We start from the raw sequence: 23,693 nt of genomic DNA, 5'->3' as shown, positions 1-23,693 counted from the left end.
GAAAAACAAAATATCGCAATGTCATATATTTTTTTTATATTGTGCAGCTCTAAAACACACTAATTTGGACTATTAATAAAACCATGTTAGTGGCAGAATTGTTGTATTTACAGAAACCATATTAGAAACATTTGTTTTTTATATAGAAATATTTATATATTAAATATTTAGGTTAATTATTTCACATTTTTATTGATTTGATTTAATAATACAGTTTTAAAGTCGAATAAATGTTGTTACAATGCTTTTTAATATGTACTGTATGAATCAAATTTAGTTTGTTTTTAACAAAACAGTGCCAAAGTTGTCATATTTATTATCTTTTTTTTTTTTTTTTTTTTTTACTCTATTTCTTTGACTTAACACATATAGTACACATCCCATCTCCCATTTTTAATACTCATTGGTGAAGAAATAATTAATCACAAATTGGTAAACTCATTTCCTTCAGCAAGAGGAGAGGAAGGGCGACTTCTCTTGTGGCTAGCACTCAGTTTATTGAATTTTCAGACGAAACAGAGAGACTTTCAGCCGTATGGAGTGAAATGGAATATGTTTGGCTGCTAATGATGTGAAGGGTCATTTGTATTGACTGACAGCACTAATGTTTCAGCGTTTTAGCATTACGTCACTGTCCTTGCTCTCTCTTTGATGGAGTCCTGCAGCTTTCAACATCACTGGGGGTTTTTTTTCAACTCGCAAAACACTGAATGATAAGTTTGAATAGTGACGCGCAATTAAGAGAGGAGAAGAATTGAGGGATTTTCAGAAAGGCAGCAGCTAAAGGGAATGAATTTGTGCAGATAGGATATCGAGGAAGACAACAAGCGGCTTTGAGCGGAAGGACGAATCGTTTTAAAAAGGGAATGAAAGCACTTTGGTGGCTGCTTTCTGTGTCGTACATTGAGCGGTTGAGATTGCATTGTGGGAAGAAACAATGTGAAATGACCCTGACATGTGTACAGAGGTGATTAAAATGTACGTTCATTAAGACTTTAAATGTGGTTCAAAAGACTGTGTAGCTGCAAGATTACATACATTTGGATTATACATTAAGAGAATAGAGCGTGAATAGTCATATAGTAGTTATATTATTTAAATAAATCAATAAATAAGCCTTTAAAGAGAAATACTTGCTAATTAAAAATAGATGGATTATTTACAGTGGTCGAATAGTCTAGAATTATTTTAGTAGGTTTTAAAAATAGAATTTGTCTAAATTTTCAGTAGATTTAAATGTTTTATTTTATTTTTATTAACATTTTTAATTATTTAAAATCTATTTTTTTCTCATATATAAATGTGAGAAGTTCAAATGTTTTATTGATTTATCTAATGTTTTTTTTTTTAAATACACATTATATGTTCATTTTATTTTTTATTTAATTTTTTTATTTAATTTGATCAATTATGTATAATTTTTATATATACAATAGTTATTATCAGTGTTGTGCAAAGCTACTTTTGAATGTAGTGCATTACAATATTGAGTTACCCCCCCAAAAAAGTAACTAACTGCATTACTTAGTTACTTTTTTGGAAGGAATGCGTTATATTTCTTTTGAGTTACTTTTTCTTACCTGGCTGAGGTTTGATCTTTTTTTTTTTTTGAATTTGCAGTTGTTTGTTCATCTTTTTTTTTTTGAGAAGCTCTGAATTTACCAACCACATAAACAACTAACACCTTCATTTGCCTTAAAAACATGTAGGATAAAATTGTATTTTGAGAACTTCCTGAACCCAGAGCTATTCATGCTGTAGATAGAAATTAATGAATCCATGTACAGTAATGTATTGACTACTTTTGTATGTTTTGTGTTATTGGTTAAGTAAATTCACTGTCCATTGAGATAAAGATTGCAATAAAGCCTGAAATAATTTATATCAAGGCAAAACTGATTTTATACCTTTAAAATGTTTATTAACATGACAATGAAAAAACATCCCCAAATCGAAATAAATCTTTGAGCTAAATTGAATACATTTCTTCACATGGCCTTAACAAATATGTAAATTGTTTCCCAAGAGAGAAAAACGTGGTTGCTTCTACAGTAGACAGTGGCTGCATCTCCTCAACAATAAAAGCAATAACCATTTCATTCTTTTTCAGTTTAGTCAAATAAATTGTTTTACCTGGAGAATGTAAACTGATGTCAATCATTTGTTGCTTAGCTGGAGTTGTGGTGTGGGTGTACTGCTTTGCATTCAGTTTTGTTTATTGTTGTTGTTGTTTTTTTCCGCTGTCGTGTTTTTTAAAAGTTTTACTTACACATAATCTACACTTAACAACAGTCCACTTCTTTTCATCGATAATTTCAAAATAACAAAAATCCATAGCAAAAAAATGTAAGCCTACGGCCTGCCGTTGTTTCTGTTTCTGACTGTGTGTGTCTGCAACGGGTGATTCGCAAATTAATAGTTTGATTTTAACCGGATCCTCTAAGCGAACCGGTCGATCAGTTCATTAAATTGAACAGATTGTCGTGAAACCGTTTGCGTCATCAGTAACATACCGGATACCCCCTCTGACTCTAAATAAACCAATATCCTGAGTTATACAGTTACTAGTACAGTACACTGACTCATTTGCTGTGAAAAAGGTGACCCGTGTGATGATAATGAGTGCAAGCCAACTGTCTGTTTTCCTCGCAGCACACTCGCTCATTGAGTGGGTGATTCAACCTGACTAAGATAATTTTTATTCCGCAATATATTTTGTTAAAGCCAATTAAGCAAGGTAAAAAGTAACTTGTGTTACATTTTTAAAAGTAACTCAAATAATATTAGTAATGCATTACTTTACTCGTTACTTTGAAAAATGTATATTATTACGTAATGTGCGTTACTTATAACGCGTTACCCTCATCACTGGTTATTATTATTTTATGATATATTGTAATAGATATATTTTTCATTCCTGAATATTAATTTGATTAATATTTTCTTTTTGTTTTAGTTTTTAATTTCTTTACATGTTATATTACATTTTACATTTTATTAGCTTATATATTTTTTCTTGTTGAGATTTTTTAGTTTGCATTTATTTTATTTTAAGTAACAAAAATATTTGAGCTTCATGGTACTCCTTTCAGTAGTAACCTTGGTTTGTTATTGTTAATATATCCTCTTATGGTTGTACGCGTACCTGCATTAGCTTAAACTATATTTAAATTGAATTAATACACTTTAAAACATACAAATACATAAAACACTCTCATGAAAGTGATACATTAATAAATAGTTTTTACACATTCAAGATCAAAAAATACGATTAAAGATATAAATTAGTGAGAATGTACATGAATACACATCAAAATCATTAAGCTTTCCTGATTATGATTAGTGTATTATCTTGTTTATATATCCATGCATTGGTAAAAGAGTCTCTGCGGTTTGCGGCACAGGGTCGACCCGCAGCCTCCTGCAGTGTTTATGAAACACACTTCCCACACAAAAGCCAATGAGAGAAATGATTGCACTACAAAGCGGTTGTACACTTTTATGGCTTTGATGCGGAGGCTGCCTCCCGTCGGCCAGAGCATCTGCTTCACTGTAATCGCTCTCAAAGCAATAAAAACGCTTCCCCCTGGAGCTCCATCCCTCATCCAGCAGCATCCAGACCTCCACCCTTCATCGTGCTAAATGAAAGCGCATCGTCTCACTTCTTTATCCCGTAAATATTCAGGCTAAATACACATCTCTTATTTATTTTCTGCAGGACACATTCTACGCATCAAAGCCAAGCGCGTGCGTGAATATGCAAACGTGTTATGCAGTGTTTACAAAAATGGATGTCGTATGGCCTGAATGCTGTGGAAGGGAATAGAAAAAATGTGAATGATGAATCTTTGGTGGCTTTAAAAAAAAAAAATATGCTGTGTAAATTTTCCACTAAGTATTTTTAGATATTAGTCAAATTTTGTATGCGTTCAACAAATGATGTTTGGTATTTGTTCAAATTACTTATTTAAAATAAGCTGAAACAACAATTGTTGAGTTTTTTTGGGACAACGTAGTTGTTTCATGTTCAATCCACTTTAATTTGTAATAAGTTAACTTAATTCCTCCATGTTGTCCTAACACAAATTGATTGTGTGGAATCCAGCATTTGTTACTGTTAGGTGTGTCTGTGATATGATTTTCTGTGGTATAGCACAAATATTTAAAAGTATACAGTAGTTTTTGTTCTGCAAATAAACTACATAGTAATTTATTTGCAGGAAAATGACAAATGGGGGGGGGGGGGGGGGGGCGGAAATATTTAATTAAATAAATTTGAAAACAGCATTCCATAATACAACTAAAATATTTTTCTTTCTTGAAATAAAACAAATGAACTAATTCTTAAAGCTAAAAAATTGTAGAACAACAAAATGACGAAAACTTTAAGAAAACTCTAAATGAATTAAACTTTTGACTAATTCAAACAAATAATAAAACTGCAATAATTACAGAAATAATGCCAATGGCTAAAATAAAACATCTATAAAAATTTACAAACACACAATTAAAAAAGAAGTAGAATGTGAAAACACTAAAATAGTTGTGGAAAACTTCAGTATACATGTGATCGTCAGACTTCTTAACAAACAAGGAGAGGGAGAAAATCACATTGTCTCTGAAAAATCATTTCAGAAATGTTATTTTACATGATATCACAATCAAATTCAAAACATATACTCAGGAGATGTGTGGCTTTTGACGTATTACTTCTCTGTATTGCTACCGGACTAATTTCATGTATTTGTTTCTGAAATAATAAAATGTTTAGTGCGCTGCACTTTTTTACATTACTTAAGCAGCTGTAACTTTTTTTTCATTTTGAGCAATATAAACTCTAGATGATGGATAATAAAGCCCAAAGTGTGTTCTTTCCAAAGATACATAAACTGTTAATATAGACCAAATTATTCAGCAACTTTTACTGTTTTAGTTTGGGAAGGTCATTTTTGTGCCTCTGATGGTGAGGAAAAAAGGACACCGCTATAGCCTCAGAAAACCTTTCATAGAAATCTCATTTTGCATACTATCTTCATCAAATTTAAAATATAAACTCATGAAACACTTGGATTTCTAGGTCATTAAATTAATGTTTTCCTGTGTTTGTATATGGAAAAATAATTATTGAACACAATATGAATGACTTCATAATGTTTAACTTTTTGTATTTTTTAGCATAAAACTATGAATTTTTGTTTTTAGCTCACTGGGGTCAAGAACTGTTACTGTTTAACACCCTGTCACAATACAACTAAAATGTTGTTCTTGCTTGAAATAAACAACAAAACTTTGAGGACAAAAAATTACTATGAAAGCTGCAAATCTAATATAACGAAATCTTCTAGAAATTCATTTAGCCAGTTAATAAAACTGCAAAAAAAAAAAAAAGAAATTACTAAAATATACACAAATTCCACTGGATCAAACAACTGAATTACCTAAATTAAACACATTTATTAAATATCAAATTACCCAAAACATAAAACTTTAGCTAAAATTAAAATGAAAAACAAATATAACAAAAACAATTCTAACCATTCATAAAACCTTTAATAGTTATTTGATGCTGACTAGCAAAACACTATTAATTATTAATTATTATTATTATAAATCTTCTGAAGAATTATTCTGCCTATAGAGTGTATGTCAAATACATCATGGAACATAATTAAAACAAATCAAATGTGATCCCTCTAATAAACATATTGACCTTTGTTAAAACATGTATGTTAAGATTATAAATAAATTGCACTTCATTGGCAGAAATGTACCTTCCAGCTTCATAAGCAGAATGAATTAAGTTGTAAAGTTCATGTCGCTTTATTCCTCTCTTTTATACACACGGACAGCTTTGGTGCTCTGTGTAAAAACGACACATATCCAAGGTGACAAAGAGTCAAATGAAACAATCTCTTTCACCTTTCTACATCACGCAAGGCCCTTCCTTAAATCTGAATTTTTCATTCAGCAAATGAAAGATTCAGTGCTCTTATTAGACATTTATACCGTCTCCTTTTTGAAAAGCTGTAATGTTAAAGAATGAAGCAGCTTTCACAAACCTCCTCTCTCGCTTTCTTTCTCTCAACCATTTCAAATTAAGCCTCTTAAAAGTCATTTTCACCACTGACGCCCTATTAAACTTAATGATCATTTAACAACAATACCAAGCTTTCTGTTTTCAGCCTCAGAGGTCTCTGTGCCTCCTGTAGTTTGGTTATTACTCATTGTTGGAGTTTTGGGCTAATTGCAGGTATAGATGGAGGCACGGCTTATATTAGTTTACACTTGTGGAATTACAGCTCATTTTGACATTCATTATTAATTCTAAGGAAAACTTGATTAAGATTGGTCAGTATATACTTGATATATGCGGTGGCTTCCACTATTGGAATCCTTAGTAAATATGAGCAAAGAAGACTGTGAAAAAAAATGTTTTTAATTGTTTAAGATGCTGTTTTGAGGTTTGGGACTTTCAGCTTAATATAAGAAAAAATATCCAGATTTTGTTTGTTTCACTTTATCAGCTTGTGTCTTTAATATATTTTGGTTAAATAAAGTAACTTTAATGTCAATTTCCTCAAAAGTGAAAGTTGTTTTTTTTTTTTTTTTTGCACTTAAAAATACGTCTCCACTTTAGCTGACATTAAATATATATAATTTAAAAATTGTATTGGTATTTATATTCTGAAAGTTTTTTTTTTTTTTACAGAGGGACTTGTTAGGACATAATGAAAATATTTATTTATTTATTTATTTATTTATTTATTTATTTATTTTATGTTTGTGTCTGTTTACAGTCTTGTCTGAATTATTGATGAAAAATAGCACATATTGCATTAAATAAATAAATATTTTTGTATTGAAAATATAAATGATATATTTATATTTGCATATTTAAACATTAAATTTTAGAAAAAAAGTGCAATTGAGATATGTTTGCGATTCTTAATGTGATCAATCAACTTAGGAATTATGGCGGTTATTATTATTTAATTTGTACCTTATTAACCTGCAGTGTATTGCCTTAACCTTTTGACCTTTAGCTTTAAAATATTAACATTTATTTAAAAGATCTGCTCTCATTAAGAACAAACAATTGCAAACATTTCATATTTTTATCTAAAAATCTTTCAAAATGAGAGTTAATTTGAGCAAAAAAGTGTCTTTCCATTAATATTTAATAATTTTGACTGGGTGACTAGAAACAAAAACTTGCTTAAATATGAGGATACACACAGGCTAAAATGACTTAGCAATTCATCTCAATGGGTAAAACCGAAGAACAGCTGTGATTTATAGCACAAAACTCTGCATCCATTTCCACCATTAGGGCAACAACTGTACTACAAGTGATATGAATCAGTTTGGAAGTTTCTCAAAAAGTATCCAATAATCACAACTGAAGAATTGCAGAAGTTAGTTTAATCTTTGGGTCAGAAAACACTACAATCCATACAATCCATCCTATATTATTATTTATTTTATTTAAACATTTAAATAAAATTATTCTGTTCATCAAGGTAGCATTTATTAAATATAAAAAAAAAAGTTAAATTGTTAAATACTTATCTATTACTTATTGTGTGTAGTTTCAAATGAAATTATTAGTCATTATTGCTTTTATTACTATTACCATTAATAATAATAATAATAATATATTTATAATAATTAATATTAGAGGGATTTCTGAAGGATCATGTGACTGAAGACTGGAGCAATAAAGCTGAAAATTCATCTTTAAAATCACTGGAATAAATGATTAAATTAAATGATAAACTACTTTTGAACAGTAATTTTATAGTGTAATAACATTTCACAATTTTACAATTTGTACTGTATTTTTGGTTTAAAAAATGCAGCATTGGTGAGTGGATAAGCTTATTTTAAAAACCTTTAAAAGTCCTAATGACCCCAAACTTTTGTAGTGTGTAGTGTGTGTATAATATATATAGTATGGAAATATTTATATTCTTGTTCATTTTTGGTCATATTTACCAAGCGTGTCATTATTCCTGAACTGCTTAGCATTATATTTGACTAGTAACACAGTTCTGGTTTCACATCTCCTTGTATCCTCCTCCTCTCACATATTAAAATAACTTCACAGCAGATCAATACCTAATGTATTTGGTTGCTTATTTCATAAGTAGCCATGTAATCACCCTGATGGGAGTTTATTTTGCAGTAATGACCGTCTGACTCTACATTCTCTGTCAGATTCTGCAATTCTGCATTTTGGTTTGTGTTAAGAGTCTATATTTAGCCTTACGTAATTGTGTTCTCCTTTTAGGCTACTGTTCCAAACCTATACAGCTATTTTTCCTTGTGTTTGTTTTCCCATGTAAACACCATAGAGGTAAACACTCTGTTTTTCCCTGCAGTGCCAGGCTTCCCATACCCAGCAGCCACGGCGGCAGCGGCGGCGTACAGAGGGGCACACTTAAGAGGAAGAGGCCGCACCGTCTACAACACGTTTCGGGCAGCCGCGCCTCCCCCACACATCCCAGCCTATGGAGGGTAAGAATCAACACAAAAAACACACACACTCTTTCTTACTCCCCTTCTCCACCGGGCTGCTGTAACATGCATGAGTCTGGAGCCGTGCACACAGAGACGGTGCCGCATGTCATGCATCCTGCAAGAAATGACCACACTCGACTCATGCTTTTCTGCCATGGTCGATGTTTTTTTGTTTTTTTTTGTTTTTTGTAATGATAACATTATGTAAATCCTCTCCTATAAGTGAATGCACATGTATTTTGGGATCTCTGAGGAGTCGGATGATGATTCGGATGATTTTATTTCTGAGTTGGTGTGTGTGTGTTAATGTAAGTTGATGTTGGAGGAGGTTTGGTGGAGTTTGAAGATTTTTTTTATGTCTTGAAGAGTCAGGGGGCTGCAGACTGGATTTTAGTTTTTGTTGTTGTATATATGTAAATTGGTGATTAGGAAGGTCAGAGAATTTAAACAAAAACTATAATTATTACAAGTTAAAGCATTCCACTTAGATTATCATATAACTTAACACTGGAACCACCAGAATTCTATAACAACTAGTATTACCTCAGTGGTCATTGTGACCTTTCTCAATAAACATCATATTGTCATTTTTGTGTTTAAAGCTTTTATTAGCATATTAACATTAAGCTTTAAATGTCTGTCGTCACATTAATGAACACTTAAAAATACATTGTCGAGAAATCGTTAAAAAAACAAGGCAACTTAAAGCAGTAAGGACTTTGAGTTGTCAGTTTTTTTTAGTTCTTCTCAGTAACAATATTTTTTCTTGCTGTGAGGCAACTGTGCTACCCCACTGTGTCACCCCTCTTACAAGCAACAGATAAACAGGCTTAGTTTTTGATTGCTGCACGCATGCACAATTTATTTAAATATCAACATTCCTGTTCAACACAAATATGTTTGCGATCTGTCAGACGTAGCACAGAGCTCATTCAGTAAAGGCATAGCTAAATGTGCCTAATGCTGGAGCACATCTGATCTGATTTACTAAAGATCAGATTATAATTAAAAAATAACCAGCATATTATTGCTTCAGGAATTATTACATCCATTTTATTCACAATTCTGTATGCAAATAATGTGAGAGTGAGGACCAATCACATTTTAATATTCAAATATTACCTAATTGTCACTCTCAAGTTACATTCATACATTCATTTTCTTTTCGGCTTAGTTCCTTTATTAATCTGGGGTCACCACACCGGAATGAACCGCCAACTTATCCATGCAGGTTTTTACGCAGCGGATGCCCTTCCAGCCGCAACCCATCTCTGGGAAACCTCATTTTGAATACAATTGACATTGAATTTAAATATGTTAAACTTTATTTCAACATTTTAAAAAAGTATATTTTACAGAGAAAATATCAAACAAAGGAAGCCAGGGGCTGAAAGTATCTACAAAATAATATATATATATATATATATATATATATATATATATATATATATATATATATATATATATATATATATATATATATATATATATATATATATAAAGACTTTTAGACTAATTTATTATAAGCAGTCAATTTCTAACCAGTCTTTGATTAATATTAATATAATATAATATTGAATACTATATTAAGTATGAATGATATATACAGTATTAAGAATACAGTAATAATAATATATACATATACAGCATTTAAAAAACAAATAAATAATAATAGCAATGTTATTCATCCATGCATCCACCCGTCTATTTATTTTCTCCCCTCTACATTTTATTTTTCTTCTACCATTTTATTAGTAGTAGTGATAGTTATATTAAAAGAATTTAAATTGCTTTGGGTTAAAATGAAAAATACTACATAAGAAAAGTCCAGCTCTCTGTGGCCTCTTTCCAAAACCTTTCCTCCACAATCTCCTTGCAAAAATGTTCAAAAGTGACGAGTGCGTGTAGATTATTCAGCGCGTGTGTGTATTTCTTATTCTGCTCCACTAACCCTGGCTAGAGATGGGGTTGGTTTTGCTTGCATGGGAACATGCACTAATATTGATGTGTTTTGTTTGTTTTGTTTGGTGTTTGTGTCTGTGTGTGCGCGTGTGTTTGCATCTTTCCAGTGTTGTTTACCAGGACGGGTTTTACGGTGCAGATATTTATGTAAGTATCCGCATGCCGTCTTTGAATGATCATGTACTGTAAATCCCTCCATACCCCAAAACCCCACTCCCGTTCCTCTCTCCGACTGCAAACCTACAAGATGATCCATTGTTGTTTTGATTGTGAGCATTTAATTAACTAATGGTGTCAATAATTACATATATAGTATATATATTCAACACATTTCTAAACTTAATATTTTTTAATAACTCATTTCTTATAACTGATTTATTTTATCTTTGCCATGATGACAGTAAATAATATTTGTTTAGATATTTCTCAAGACACTTCTATACTGCTTAAAGTGATATTTAAAGGCTTAACTCGGTTAATAGGGTTAATTAGGCAGGTTAGGGCAATTAGGCAAGTTATTGTATAATAACGGTTCTGTAGATTGTCGGAAAAAATATATATAGCTTAAATGGGCTAATAATTTTGACCTTAAAATGGCTTTTAAAAAATTTAAAACTGCTTTTATTCCAGCCAAAATAAAACAAATAAGACTTTCTCTAGAAGAAAAAAATATTATCAGACATACTGTGAAAATGTCCTTACTCTGTTAAACATAATTTGGAAAATATTTAAAAAAGAAAAAAAAATCAAAGGGGGGCTAATAATTCTGACTTCAACTGTATATATGCATTGTTGTTCAACCAGCCACAAGGTATGAGCATCAGTGACAGAGAAATGTGGAGTTTATTGTCAGTGGGGGTTAAATTCCATGACCTGAGATTTTAGAGCACTAAAGTGAGGCATGCTGGGTTAGTACAGTACAGTGAGAAAACTCTTATGTATGTACAGTAAAATGTCCTCTTACATATAGACATTCATAGAATATGCTTTTTAATATAATTGTAAGGCAAAATAGATTTTAAAATTTCAATTAGTTAAAAGTTGTTTTTATATATTTGATAATACATTTTCTAACAGGTTTCCAGGTTATCTAGGTTTATGATATAAAATAATTTTTTTAATTATTAAAAAAAAATGTAATTTAAATAATGTAAATCATCAGTATATTCTTCATCTGTATTCTTTGAATGTTATATATTTTTTATTTGTGTCGTTATTAAAATGCATGCTTGAAAACATTTTTCAATGCACGATCACCTTTTACTTTCACTTTCAAATTGGTGATTACAGTTACTCTGTGTATAAAAAACTGACTTCAAAATTTTACAAGATGACATATTTGTCTTTAGCATTTAAGATCAAGTTCTAACTAAACAATAATAGGCCAAATTTTACAGGCTACCATTTTGCTCTCATCGTTTACCCTTTCAAAATGATTATTAACAAAATTATTAAGAGTCAGCAAGGCCAAATAAGTTTCTTACAAATATTGTATATTTCAGTTGTTATCAAAATACTTACCTGAAAACCTTTTTCAATGAACACTCACCTTTTAGTTTCACTTTCAAATTGGCGACCACAATTAATGTGCAAACCACACAATTTTACAAGATGACACATTTGTCATTGGCGTTCAAGTTCTATCTAAACAAATAATAGACCAAATTTTTCAGATGACAATTTTGCTCTAATCTTTTACCGATTCAAAATGTTTATAATTAATATTTTTTTAAAAATGATTGCTTAGGAGTCAGCAAGGACAACTAAGTTTTTTATAAAGATTTCTAACACTCTTAGTTTTTTTTTTTTTTTTTTCCTGCAACTATCTGGTCATAATCTATAATCTACCCTGTTGTGAGCTTATACTTATGAGTTCTGTCTGTGCTGCTGTGGCAATACTACTTCAGAAATGCTAGTAACCAGTGTAGTTTCTATGGTCTATGGTGTCCAGATTTTTTACCGATGATTTGAGTTTATGCTGGAACTGCATGCAATGCTACTGTAGAAACTCACACTCTTTCAAGAAAGAGGCAGGAACCAGTTCAACATTCAACAACTTAAATCAGAAAGTAAACAAAGAACAACAGTTTCCATGAGGGTTCCTCTGCAGGACTTTACACTTCTTAAACACTTTGGTCACCGGCCTCACTCTGCTCCCTCAGCCCCTCCTAAAATTGTCTCTCTGCCCCGCCCACTTTTAATGCAGAGACCAAGCCGATCTACAACAGATTTTGCAGCTCATGTCATCGAGATGTGTAGTTACGTTTTCAGAGGGTCCGTGTCAGGCTATGGTAAAGTGTTATTTTTAAAAACATATTATTATTATTATTATTATTATTATTATTATTATTATTATTATTATTATTATTATTATTACTATTATTATTATTACTATTATTATTACTACTACTACTACTACTAATACTACTACTACTACTACTACACAATTAAAATATATGATAAACTATTTCCAAAACATCTTTAGAAATAAAAAAGATATTATGTTTAGATTATAATTTAGATATACATTTTAATTTTTAGGTTTTATTATATAATATTTATTTACTTTTTTTTATAAAGTCCATTTTTAAGTATGTAGAGTGTGTCCAAATTCTGTCTTCAGCCTGCTTGTTTTTGATCTACAGTTTCTAGACAAAATAATTTGCCCTCCTGTGAAAGTTTAAATCTTATTAAGATATTTCCCAAGTGCTATTTAACAACAAGAAGTATTTTTAGCACATTTTTAAACATAATAGTTTTAATAAACAATTTCTAATAACTTAATTCTGTAGTTTTTACCATGATGACAGTACATACTATTTTACTACTTATTTTGCAAGGTACTTGAGTTCAGGTCAACTAGGCAAGATAAGTTAATTAGGCATTAGAAAACAGTGGTTTGTTCTGTAGCCAATCAAAAATAATAATAATCCTAAGGGTAATAATAATATTGACTTACATTTTTTAAAGATATATTTATTTATTTTTATTCCAGCCAAATTAAAAGAATTAAGACTAATTAATGATGAAGACTTCAGAAGGGAAAAAAAATAATCGTAAATACTTTGAAAACTGTCCTTGCTCTGTTAAACATCACTTGGTAAATATTTGTAAAAGAATACAAATTTCTCAAGAGGGCTACTGTAATCATTTTGTCTTCAACTGTACAGCCACTTGTGTGTTTATCTGGAGCTCCACATTTGGAGATTAGCAGGAGCATCTGGAGCTGAGGTGGAGACCGAATGCTTATTCTCCTCAAGGCCATGTCTCATTGAGCCTGACACAGCCTGATGAATCTCCCACAATTCGCCCTCCTCCGGGACCAAGCAAATTGTACAGGGCAGAAATATGCGTCGAAATGGCAGGACGGCTGCTGTAATGCTTCCTCTGCTCCCTTGTCATTAGCACAGAGCCACAGCGTCTGGGATTGATTGTTCCACTGCGATAAGATCATCTAATATTCATTAGGAACTATCCAAGAAGTGTATTTGTTTATTAGCGGTCTTAATTTGCTGAGTGCTCTGCTAAATGTACTGAATGTTGGATTAGGTCTGGGAAATGAAGCTGTGCTTGCATGCGACAGACGGCCTTAAGACAAGCAAGTTAAACAAAGGAAAACTGAACATGTGCCACATGCAGGGTGCAATAAGGCAGGGAGATACACCAAATACAAACGACACAGCATGGGTAATATCTCTCCATTTAATCTGTAATATAAAGCGCTTCGCATTTGCCTCACGCGGCTGACTTTTCATTTCGGGAAGATTCTGAAAATGCCCAAAGCCACGGCATAACAAACAAATGCGTTCACAACATCAGTAGTGATTGGAAACCTTTCAGTGTGGCCTCATCATTTTGACCGGGAAACACACTGAGATTACATGAAAAACAGTTAAGTCTTATAAGAAAGTGTTTGTTGGTTTTTTAATGCAAGTATATAATACATATTTCAGGCATCTTTTAAAGCTATATTTAAATACTGTAATCCAATATTCAAATAGAGGCTTAATTTGTGCCTGAACACGCCGGATCCAGATATAACATGACATAATATAAAATAATATAAAAAAATAAAATAAAATATAATATAATATAATATAATATAATATAATATAATATAATATAATATAATATAATATAATATAATATAATATAATATAATATAATATAATATAATATAATATAATATAATATAATATAGAACAGGTAAGTCTAAACAGTTAATATAAAAGGATAACTATGTTATATTTATTATATTATATTATATTATATTATATTATATTATATTATATTATATTATATTATATTATATTATATTATATTATATTGTATTGTATTGTATTATATTATATTATATTATATTATATTATATTGTATTGTATTGTATTGTATTGTATTATATTATATTATATTATTTTATATTATATTATATTATATTATATTATATTATATTATATTATATTATTTTATATTATATTATATTATATTATATTATATTATATTATATTATATTATATTATAATATATTATATTATATTATATTATATTATATTATATTATATTATATTATATTATATTATATTATATTATATTATATTATATTATATTATATTATATTATATTATATTATAACAACCCACCATTCATTCTGCACCCAACCTGGTCTGAGCTGGGATCGAACCGGTGATTCTTTGTATGGGAGTTCGTTGCTCGAGCAAGGAGGCTAAAGACCATGGCATCTAGCGTCTGTCGCTAGAGTACCTAGAGGAGTGAGGTTTACCTGCATAACACTTTACTAGCTGGCCTCATTTATCCCCCTAAACCTCACTCCTATCCTGGACAAGCTTCCATGTGTAACCCACCTTTTCTATTGCACCCAACCCGATCTGAGCTGGTATCGAACCGGTGATTCTCGCTCTCGCTCTAATTCTATAATTATATTATATTATGGTATGTTATTATATGTTTATACGCTGGACATTTTAATAGTTCTGTGCTGTTTAAACGGACAATGCTGTTGAGATTTGAGTTTTGTTTAGTGATTTAAAAGCTGAGGCTTAGTTTTATTAAAAGTTAAGATTTTTCAAATCAGGTTCCTCCACAAACAGCATTTCTTGTTTTATATGAGGCTTGTACATATTTTACATTTACCCAGAGAGTAACTGCATTTTTGCTCAACAAAGGAGAATAGTTCCAATTCCAAATAACCATTTCATTACATCTTTAAATAAAACTTTGTTTTAAACAAGTTGGTTAAGTGAATGATTACAGGACTCCCCCTTTGAGACAGTCACTCTTTTTGCTCAGTATTTTAAATGAATCAGTTAAATAAATGATTCAGTGAATCAGTGGCTCACAGTCACTTATTACTGTTAATGCAACAGTAAAAAACTAAAGTTTGTTAAACTTAGAATAACTTTACTAAATTCAAGATAATCTTTGTTTCAACTCTCAAATCTTCTAAGCAATGACTTGTTTAATGTATAATTTTTGAGACCTTATAAACTTTAAACATCTTATGACAGCAAAAGTTAAAGGATGGTTTGCCCAAAAAATGTAATTTTTTTTTACAAATTACTTATTGAGTAATTTTTTGTTCAACACAAAAGAAGATATTTTTAAGATGTTGTTGACATTGTACCATTGACATCCATTACATAGTAGGAAAAACAAGTACTACAATTTATGACAATGGTTACAGGTTTCAAGTTTTCTTCAAAATATCTTCACTTGTGTTCAACAAACAAACAGATGTTTGACAAGGTTGCATAAACGATGACAGAATGTTCCTTTTTGGGGAAACTATCCATTTAAACAGAAGAAATAGCCTCAGATAAACTGTTACAGCCAAACTGTTGCACGCTGTTATGCACTTTTATACACTAAAAAAACAGCATCAAGGCCCTTATTCTTTATTATAATCCCGTCTAGACTCTTTTCAGGTACTTCAGGCCATCAAGTGGTGGTGGCAGTCAAACAGACGCTCTAGTAAAAGTATGAGAAAGGCTCCATGCGCATCAATAACCATGATAAGCTGAGTATGTCCACATGCGCCGCAGACAGATACGAGCAGTCAGGAGTCAGTGGAGCCCTATCTGTGAGTCATAATGATGAATGGTGGCCGCTCTCCAGATGCGCATCCCAGCGTTAAAGTCCTGACCACTGCTCTCTGGCACCTGCACACCCTGTCAGTTTCCCCGAGGTTAGTTGACCAGGCCTAATGGAGCTTCAGAGTCATGTAGATGCAGCCCGCGGCCCCCGTCTGTCAAAAAACAGAGTGCTGGTGACCGAAGTACCCTCGTTCAGACATATCACGCTATACACTGCACTCAAAAATCATGTTTGCTGTTTGATCAAACTACTTGTGCTAAATTAGCTGAAACAACAACATTCTTAAGTTTTTTTGAGGACAACTTAAAATTGTTTCATGTTCAATCCACTTCAATTTGTGAAAAAACTAATAAGTCAACTTACATATCAATATTTTTTATTTACAGCATTTTTTACAGTGTGTTAACAATTTCCTGTAGAATCTACAGTAAATTACTGGCAGCAGTTGTCCAGTAACTTACTGTAAATAAATGACAGCAAAAATACTGTATTTAAATTTACTGCACCATTTATCTTGCTGTATATGTACACCCCTCAAAAATCTATCTTTTAAATTCATATTTTTAACAGGAAGCTATACAATATTATATTTGTGCATATACATTAGATTAGTCAGTACTAAAGCCAAATCTAGAGCTTATCTAACAAAATAACTTGTGATAACGGCTCAAAATCTAGTACACCCAAATTTATGTTATAGAAAAATATTAAATACAATTTTTAATAAGAGGAAAATTCAAGAGAAGCAAAAAAAAAGGAAAAATTTTGTTGAATTTTTGTAGGTTGTAATTTATTTTTTGCAATATTTTGCTTGAATTTAATTCATTGAATTTATTATTTTAATAAACATATCTGTTTAATAAATCAGTTTTGTTCAATTGCACTGATATATATATATTACCTTTATTCACTGAGAAATGGGAAAAAAATATTCATTTTCAAAACGGAGTGTAGTCAGTTATGCTGAGCACTGTATTTACAGCATTTATCTGTAATATAAACACTATGGTATATACAGTATATTTATCTGTACTGTAAAATATACAGTAAGTTTCACAATGCAACGTTTTAAATGCAGTAACATACTGTATAAATGTCCTACAGTAAAATTCATATTACAAAAAATGTTAACATGTTTCGTGACCTAATGCACTAGTTGAGATATGAGCTAATCCATTTCAGATAATTTAGTGATCTGATAATCTTGTCCACAATGGACGTGGTTGATGTCCCATTCTGTTTCCCCAAACATTGGATGAAAGATATTAGCTCCCATTCATTTGAATTGGTTTTATATTTGATTGCCTTTTCAGAGTTTGATTTTCCTCTGTAATTAAATTCAGGGTGGTTTTAAAAAAGGGATTCATTTTTTATTTGTACGGAGGTGTTTATGAGCGCATATTAAAAAATAAATATTAAAATAAAATAAGTGGTAGCATGATTGCTAAATCAAGAAAACAATCAAACAAAGGATTATATATATCTATATATATATTAAATAAGTAAAATCAAAATCTGCTTTTTGTTTTGCATGTAAGCAACATGAGTGTCAAAACAATCTTTTTTGTTGACCACTGATAAGCTGTATTCATTTAAAGAACTATTTACAATTAATTAATTGCTAATTAATCATTAAGTGGCATTCTCACTTTACAGCCCAGATGCATCATGCCGTTATGCGAGTAAATGAAAGGGTTTGTTAAGGGGTGTTGAATTAGACGGTGAGTCATTTCAGAGAAAGCTGGAGACAGTGTGTGTGTGTGTGTGTGTGTGTGTGTGTGTGTGTGTGTGTGTGTGTGTGTGTGTGTGTGTGTGTGTGTGTGTGTGTGTGCGTGTGCGTGTGCGAGTGTGCGTGTGTATGTGTGTATGTGTGTGAGCAGGCAGAGGGAGTTTGGTAATTACCACAGCCTGCGGGTCTGGTGTGGAGAATGGCAGGGTCAGGAGACCAGTGAGCCCCGGAGAAACAGAGAAAGAGCAGAGCTGTACACATAAGCCCATCAGCTCTGTAAACCTTTACTTAAAAGAATAGTTCACCCAAAAATTATAATTCTGTCATCATTTATTCTCCTTCCACTTTTTCAAAACCTGTTCTAGCTTCTTTTTTTCCTTTTTTTTTTGTTGGACTCAAAAGAATGTTGGAACCCAGAAATCACTAATTTCTCAACCTGTGTGTACACTCTTTTGACTGTGTACTTTTCTATCTGTGCCTACGTGTGTGTAATGTGTGTTTTCATTTATTGTCTTTCACATATTGTTTATGAAATACATAGTGCTATATTTAATAGTATATTGTTTTGTTGAGTATGTTGTTGTATTTTGGTGTCTGGAGCCAGCACCTAAGCATTTCACTCATCATAGTACTGCTCATCATAGTGCTGCTGATGTGACAATAAAAGTGATTTGATTTGACTTCACTTCTAGTATATACAGAGAGTCAATATTTACCAACATTTCCAACATTTTACAAAATATTTTTTGTTGAGTTCAACAGAAAAAGAAAATGTAAAAAGGTGTGGAACAAGTGGTAGGTAAGTAAATTATGACAGATTTAAATTGGGTGAACTATTCTTTTAAGACATATCTTTTTTAAAGGCTTATTGTTTTATTATTATTTTGTATAAAAGGCTATTATATAAACTAGAATAATTGTAGTAATATACTTGTTAGTTCAAGTATATTCAAGAAACATCAAAATACAATATACAGCTGTGATTCCAAGTGTACCATAGGTAGATTATAGATTATAGTTATAGATAATGTTTTAAATGTTCCTTTATTTTTGTCTGAGTCATGTAAGTTTGAGCACAGGATGGTCTTAAAAAGTCTTAAAATGTCAGTTTAGAAACCCAAATTTTACGTCTTAAAAGTGTTAATTTTCAATAAAAGTGGTCATACACTCAAAAAGGGTTTTATTATAAATAAAAGTCTATTGTGAAAAAGAATAAAATAATTTTAGCATGCAATACTTTTGATAAACCATTTTATTCCCAAACTTGCATAGAATATTGTACATTTTAAGAAAAAAAAACTGGGGATAATATAAAAGACAAACATTTTCTCATGAATGTGTTAAAGGATATGCCATTTAATTATTAGACAAATTCATCTGTCATTATGTAATTTAATTCACATAGAAAAAGTTTCAATAAACATGTTTCATGATCAAAATTTACAAGTTTGAGCCCCGACTGGGTCAGTTGGCGTTTCTGTGTGGAATTTGCATGTTCTCCCTGTGTTCGCTTGGGTTTCCTCCTGGTGCTCTGGTTTCCCCCTCAAGTAAAAAGACATGCGCTATAGGTAAATTGGGTAGGCTAATTTGTCTGCAGTGTATGTGTGTATTTCCTGGTCCTCCAGCTTGGGGGTTAAAATAAAAAAACAAACATATTTTAGGCCTCAAAAAGTCTTAAATTCACTGAAATATTGACTTGTAGGTTTTAATTCATTTTAAACAGGCCATAATTTTCCAATGTCCAAAGCTACTCCATCAGGCGAAGACCTACAGTCACCAACAATACAATTCAATAAAACTTTAAACAAAACTCCAAACTCGGTCTTGGAGGGCCTGTGTCCTGCAGATTTTAGCTCTACTAAAACTTGGCTCAACACACCTGCAAGGATGTTTCTAGAAAGCCTAGTAAGAGCCTGATTAGCTAGCCCAGGTGTGTCTGATTGGGGTTGGAACTAAAGTAGGCAGGACACCAAACCTTCAGGGCTGAATTTGGGCACCCCTGATTTAAAGACTGTGTTGAGGACACTCACTGTTGTGTTGTATGTACATTTATTTTTTTATATTTTTTAAAGCTTGTCAAAGAAATGTTATATTGACAAAACATTTATGTATGGTTTGCTTATTTAAGTATCATTCAAGTAACTAGAATTGCTTTTAATGGGGCAAGTAAAAAATCTATACCGTTTAGCCCTGTATAAGTCTAAAATTTAACTCACAATGGTCTTAAAAAGTCTTCAATTTGGCTTAGTGAAACATGCAGTAATCCTGTAAGTAGAATCTGGATGTGTTAGTAAAAAGATTTATATTTACTTTAAAGTTTTAATTATCTGTTTGCTTGCTCTGACATGGGTATTTCCGTGTTGTCTAATTTTTTTTATTTTTTTATTTTTTTTATTATTTATATATTTTTTCTTTTCATTATTTTTTTCTATTTTTTTATATATATTTTTTTCTTTTCATTATTTATTTATTTATTTATATATATATATATATATATATATATATATATATATATATATATATATATATATATATATATATATATATATATATATATATATATATATATTTTTTTTTTTTTTTTTTTTACCAAAACATTCTTATAAAACAATATTAATGGGGCTGTGCTTTTAAAATTAGAAGACAGGACCTAATTGTTACATAATACAGCATTAAAACAAACAAAAGTCCACAGCACAGTGATGGTGTGTGGGAGTATTTTGGGCAGACACCATCGCTGACAACAAAACAACACTGCTCAAATCAGCAGCCATATGCGCTTTTGCCTAGATGTGTTTGTTTGGCCTTTTTGCCTAAGTGAACATCTGATGTTGCCGTTCCACATGTTGAAACGACTTCTTTCTCCATCGTTGGCGAAAAGAAGTAGTGTAGTATGACAGCGCTACATAATTAATCCTCAGATGCATGAGAGGAATAAGAAAGTAGGTTGACTCACACAATGCACCAACATAAGGCTGCTGCTTTGTAATTAGATTATGCATATTTAATAGCTATGATTATGACATGTGCGTCCCCTCTTTCGGAGCATGCCTCGAATCGCGAGTGCCAGTGAATGTGACGTTATCGCGTGCCGCTCTCCAAAAGCACACTTCGTCTCCATACAGTTTCTCTGTCACAGCATATCGCATCAAACCGAAACCCCTTCCTCCCCTGCACCCTCACCCTGCTATTTGTCTTTTTGTGAAAACTGCGAACTTGACTGTGGTGAGTGAGCATGTGTGTTGTGTTTCTAGGGTGGTTACACTGCCTACCGATACACTCAGCCTGCTACTGCTACCGCCGCTGCCTACAGTGACAGGTAAGACACACTCCGCCGCCTGCACACCACTTTACCAGGCCCTCCGGCGGGGCCCTTAGCACCCGATCCACCTCCCCCGCCGAGGCGGCCTCGTTCTCTCTCACCCTATACTCCTCTGAGGTCAAACTCTCTCCCTTCGTCACGAGCAGAGGCAGGCATGCGCTTAAACAAACAACAAAAAAAAAAGATAGAAGATTTATTAGTCTAATTTCCCCCGCCAGTGGCGAATATCACAGTGCACAGTGCAGTAATTGGCAAATTAAATCAAATGAGATGTCACTGCAAATGTAATGGTGAGGCGCATCCAATGGCGGAGCAACTGTAACTGCAGAATGAAGTGGGATAGACCTGACAGTTCCTCAGAGATGAGACAAAAGCCTGTTTGGCAGGGCGACCAGAGGAAGTCGTCTTGGCTGGTTTTGATTTCCCTATTTTTTTCTCTCTCTCTCTTTCTCTCTCTCTATCTCTCTCTCATGTCAATTGTGAGTGTAAGCTTATTGCAGATGGCACGCAATCAAGAATAGAGCAAATTCAAAGCCTTGATGTGATTGTAAAACATTCGCATGACACGAAAGCATATCTGCTCATGACTGTTAATGGCAAATAATGATCGTAATGCTGTCATGTAACGACTGATATTGTGCAGCCATAACTCGATGAAGCAACACTTGATTATCATGTCATCCGAGCAGCGCTGTCATAATCTGTCAACGGTGTCCCTGCATGCGTTAATAAGTTGTGTGCTGTGAATCACACCCGGACCGGTTGTGGTTGTGAGTGATGCTCATCGTCATTACAACATGTTTATGTAATCATCACGGGAGTGTTTGTTTATGTGTGTGTGAGTGTGTAAAGTGGATCATTAGCTGCAAACGGGGACCGGATCGCACCTGAATGCACTTTTCCGATGTCTGCATGTTGTAGAGTCTTTAGTGTTTGTAACTGTTGCACTGGGATCGGTGTGGTTCGATAACCACATGTGTCCTCCTCAAATGCAGGGCCGGTTTTGGATGAATATGGTAGACTGTCCTTAGAGATCAGAATCAGACCGTCCTAAGAAACCACAATATCGATTCCAAGGCCCCTTGTTGCTGTTCTGTGGCTTCTTGTTATGAGAAATATTTGATGGTATAGCAGTAGTCTGATTGTCTCTTAGGTCAGTTACTCTCAGCTTAAAAGGCTTCTCAGTGTTAAGCAGGGAACAGTTTCATTTTCTTCATTTCTAATAACTGGAACGCAATCCATGTATGCTAAAACTTTATTTGTTTTCTTATTCAGGTATAGTATTTTTTCCAGTACACGTATCAGAGCATTGTTAAACTAAGATCATTTTACTTTCAAGGTCATTATGATAGATCATATAATGATATTATATTAATAATTCAAAATAAATGTGTTTCTATTTGGTGCGACAGCAGCCACTGGACAATGGCGCCAGTGCGCTCACCACACACCAGCTATAGATGGAGTGGAGAGACAATGATAGGGCCAATTCGATGGATGGGGTTGATTGGGAGGCCATGATGGGGAGCTGATGGGGGTAATTTGTCCAGGACAATAGGGATACACCCTTACTATTTATGAGAAATGTCATAGGTTAATAACCACAGAGAGTCAAGAACTTGGTTTAACGTCTCATCCGAAAGATGGTGCTAACTGACAGCAGTGTCCCCTTCACTATACTGGGGCAATAGACCCCACACAGACACAGGTTGAGTGCTCCCTGCTGGCTTCCTGCTGGCCTCACTTACATCACCAACCTAGTTTTCCCATGTGGTCTCCCTTCTAGGTACTGACCAGGCTCAGCCCTGCTTAGCTTCATTGAGTAACTAGTCTTGGGCTTCAGGGTGATATGGCTGTGGCAACTGTTCATTTAAGGTTATGTAGTTTTTATTTACTGGAAAACGACAAAAAGCCCATAAAAGTTTTTTTTCACTCTTATCAAATGTAATCCAATGAGCTTATGCTCAGTTATGCTTCTGTTGTATAGCTAAATATAGTTATAAATACTTAAATAAAGGAGAAAGTATCAATATTGTTAAATATATTATG

General features: G+C 32.4%; 1 protein-coding gene across 50 annotated transcripts in view; it reads left to right on the top strand.

Annotated features, from left to right (window-relative positions):
• rbfox1 (RNA binding fox-1 homolog 1) overlaps positions 1–23,693 on the top strand; it is a 445,956-nt gene that overhangs the window by 399,545 nt on the left and 22,718 nt on the right. For 34 of the 50 annotated variants that reach the window (XM_073939678.1, XM_073939683.1, XM_073939725.1 and 31 more), the window contains 3 exons: positions 8,382–8,517; positions 10,590–10,629; positions 21,577–21,641. In XM_073939678.1, coding sequence (XP_073795779.1) covers positions 8,382–8,517; positions 10,590–10,629; positions 21,577–21,641 — 241 coding nt within the window. The remainder of the gene's footprint in view (positions 1–8,381; positions 8,518–10,589; positions 10,630–21,576; positions 21,642–23,693) is intronic. The other 16 variants (XM_073939865.1, XM_073939796.1, XM_073939805.1 and 13 more) reach the window with 1 other exon arrangement.

Source organism: Danio rerio, chromosome 3, assembly GCF_049306965.1.
Source record: "Danio rerio strain Tuebingen ecotype United States chromosome 3, GRCz12tu, whole genome shotgun sequence".
In the NCBI taxonomy this organism is placed as follows: domain Eukaryota; kingdom Metazoa; phylum Chordata; class Actinopteri; order Cypriniformes; family Danionidae; genus Danio; species Danio rerio.
The sequence above is the reverse complement of the archived record's forward strand: the minus strand, read 5'-3'. Positions and strand labels throughout refer to the sequence as shown.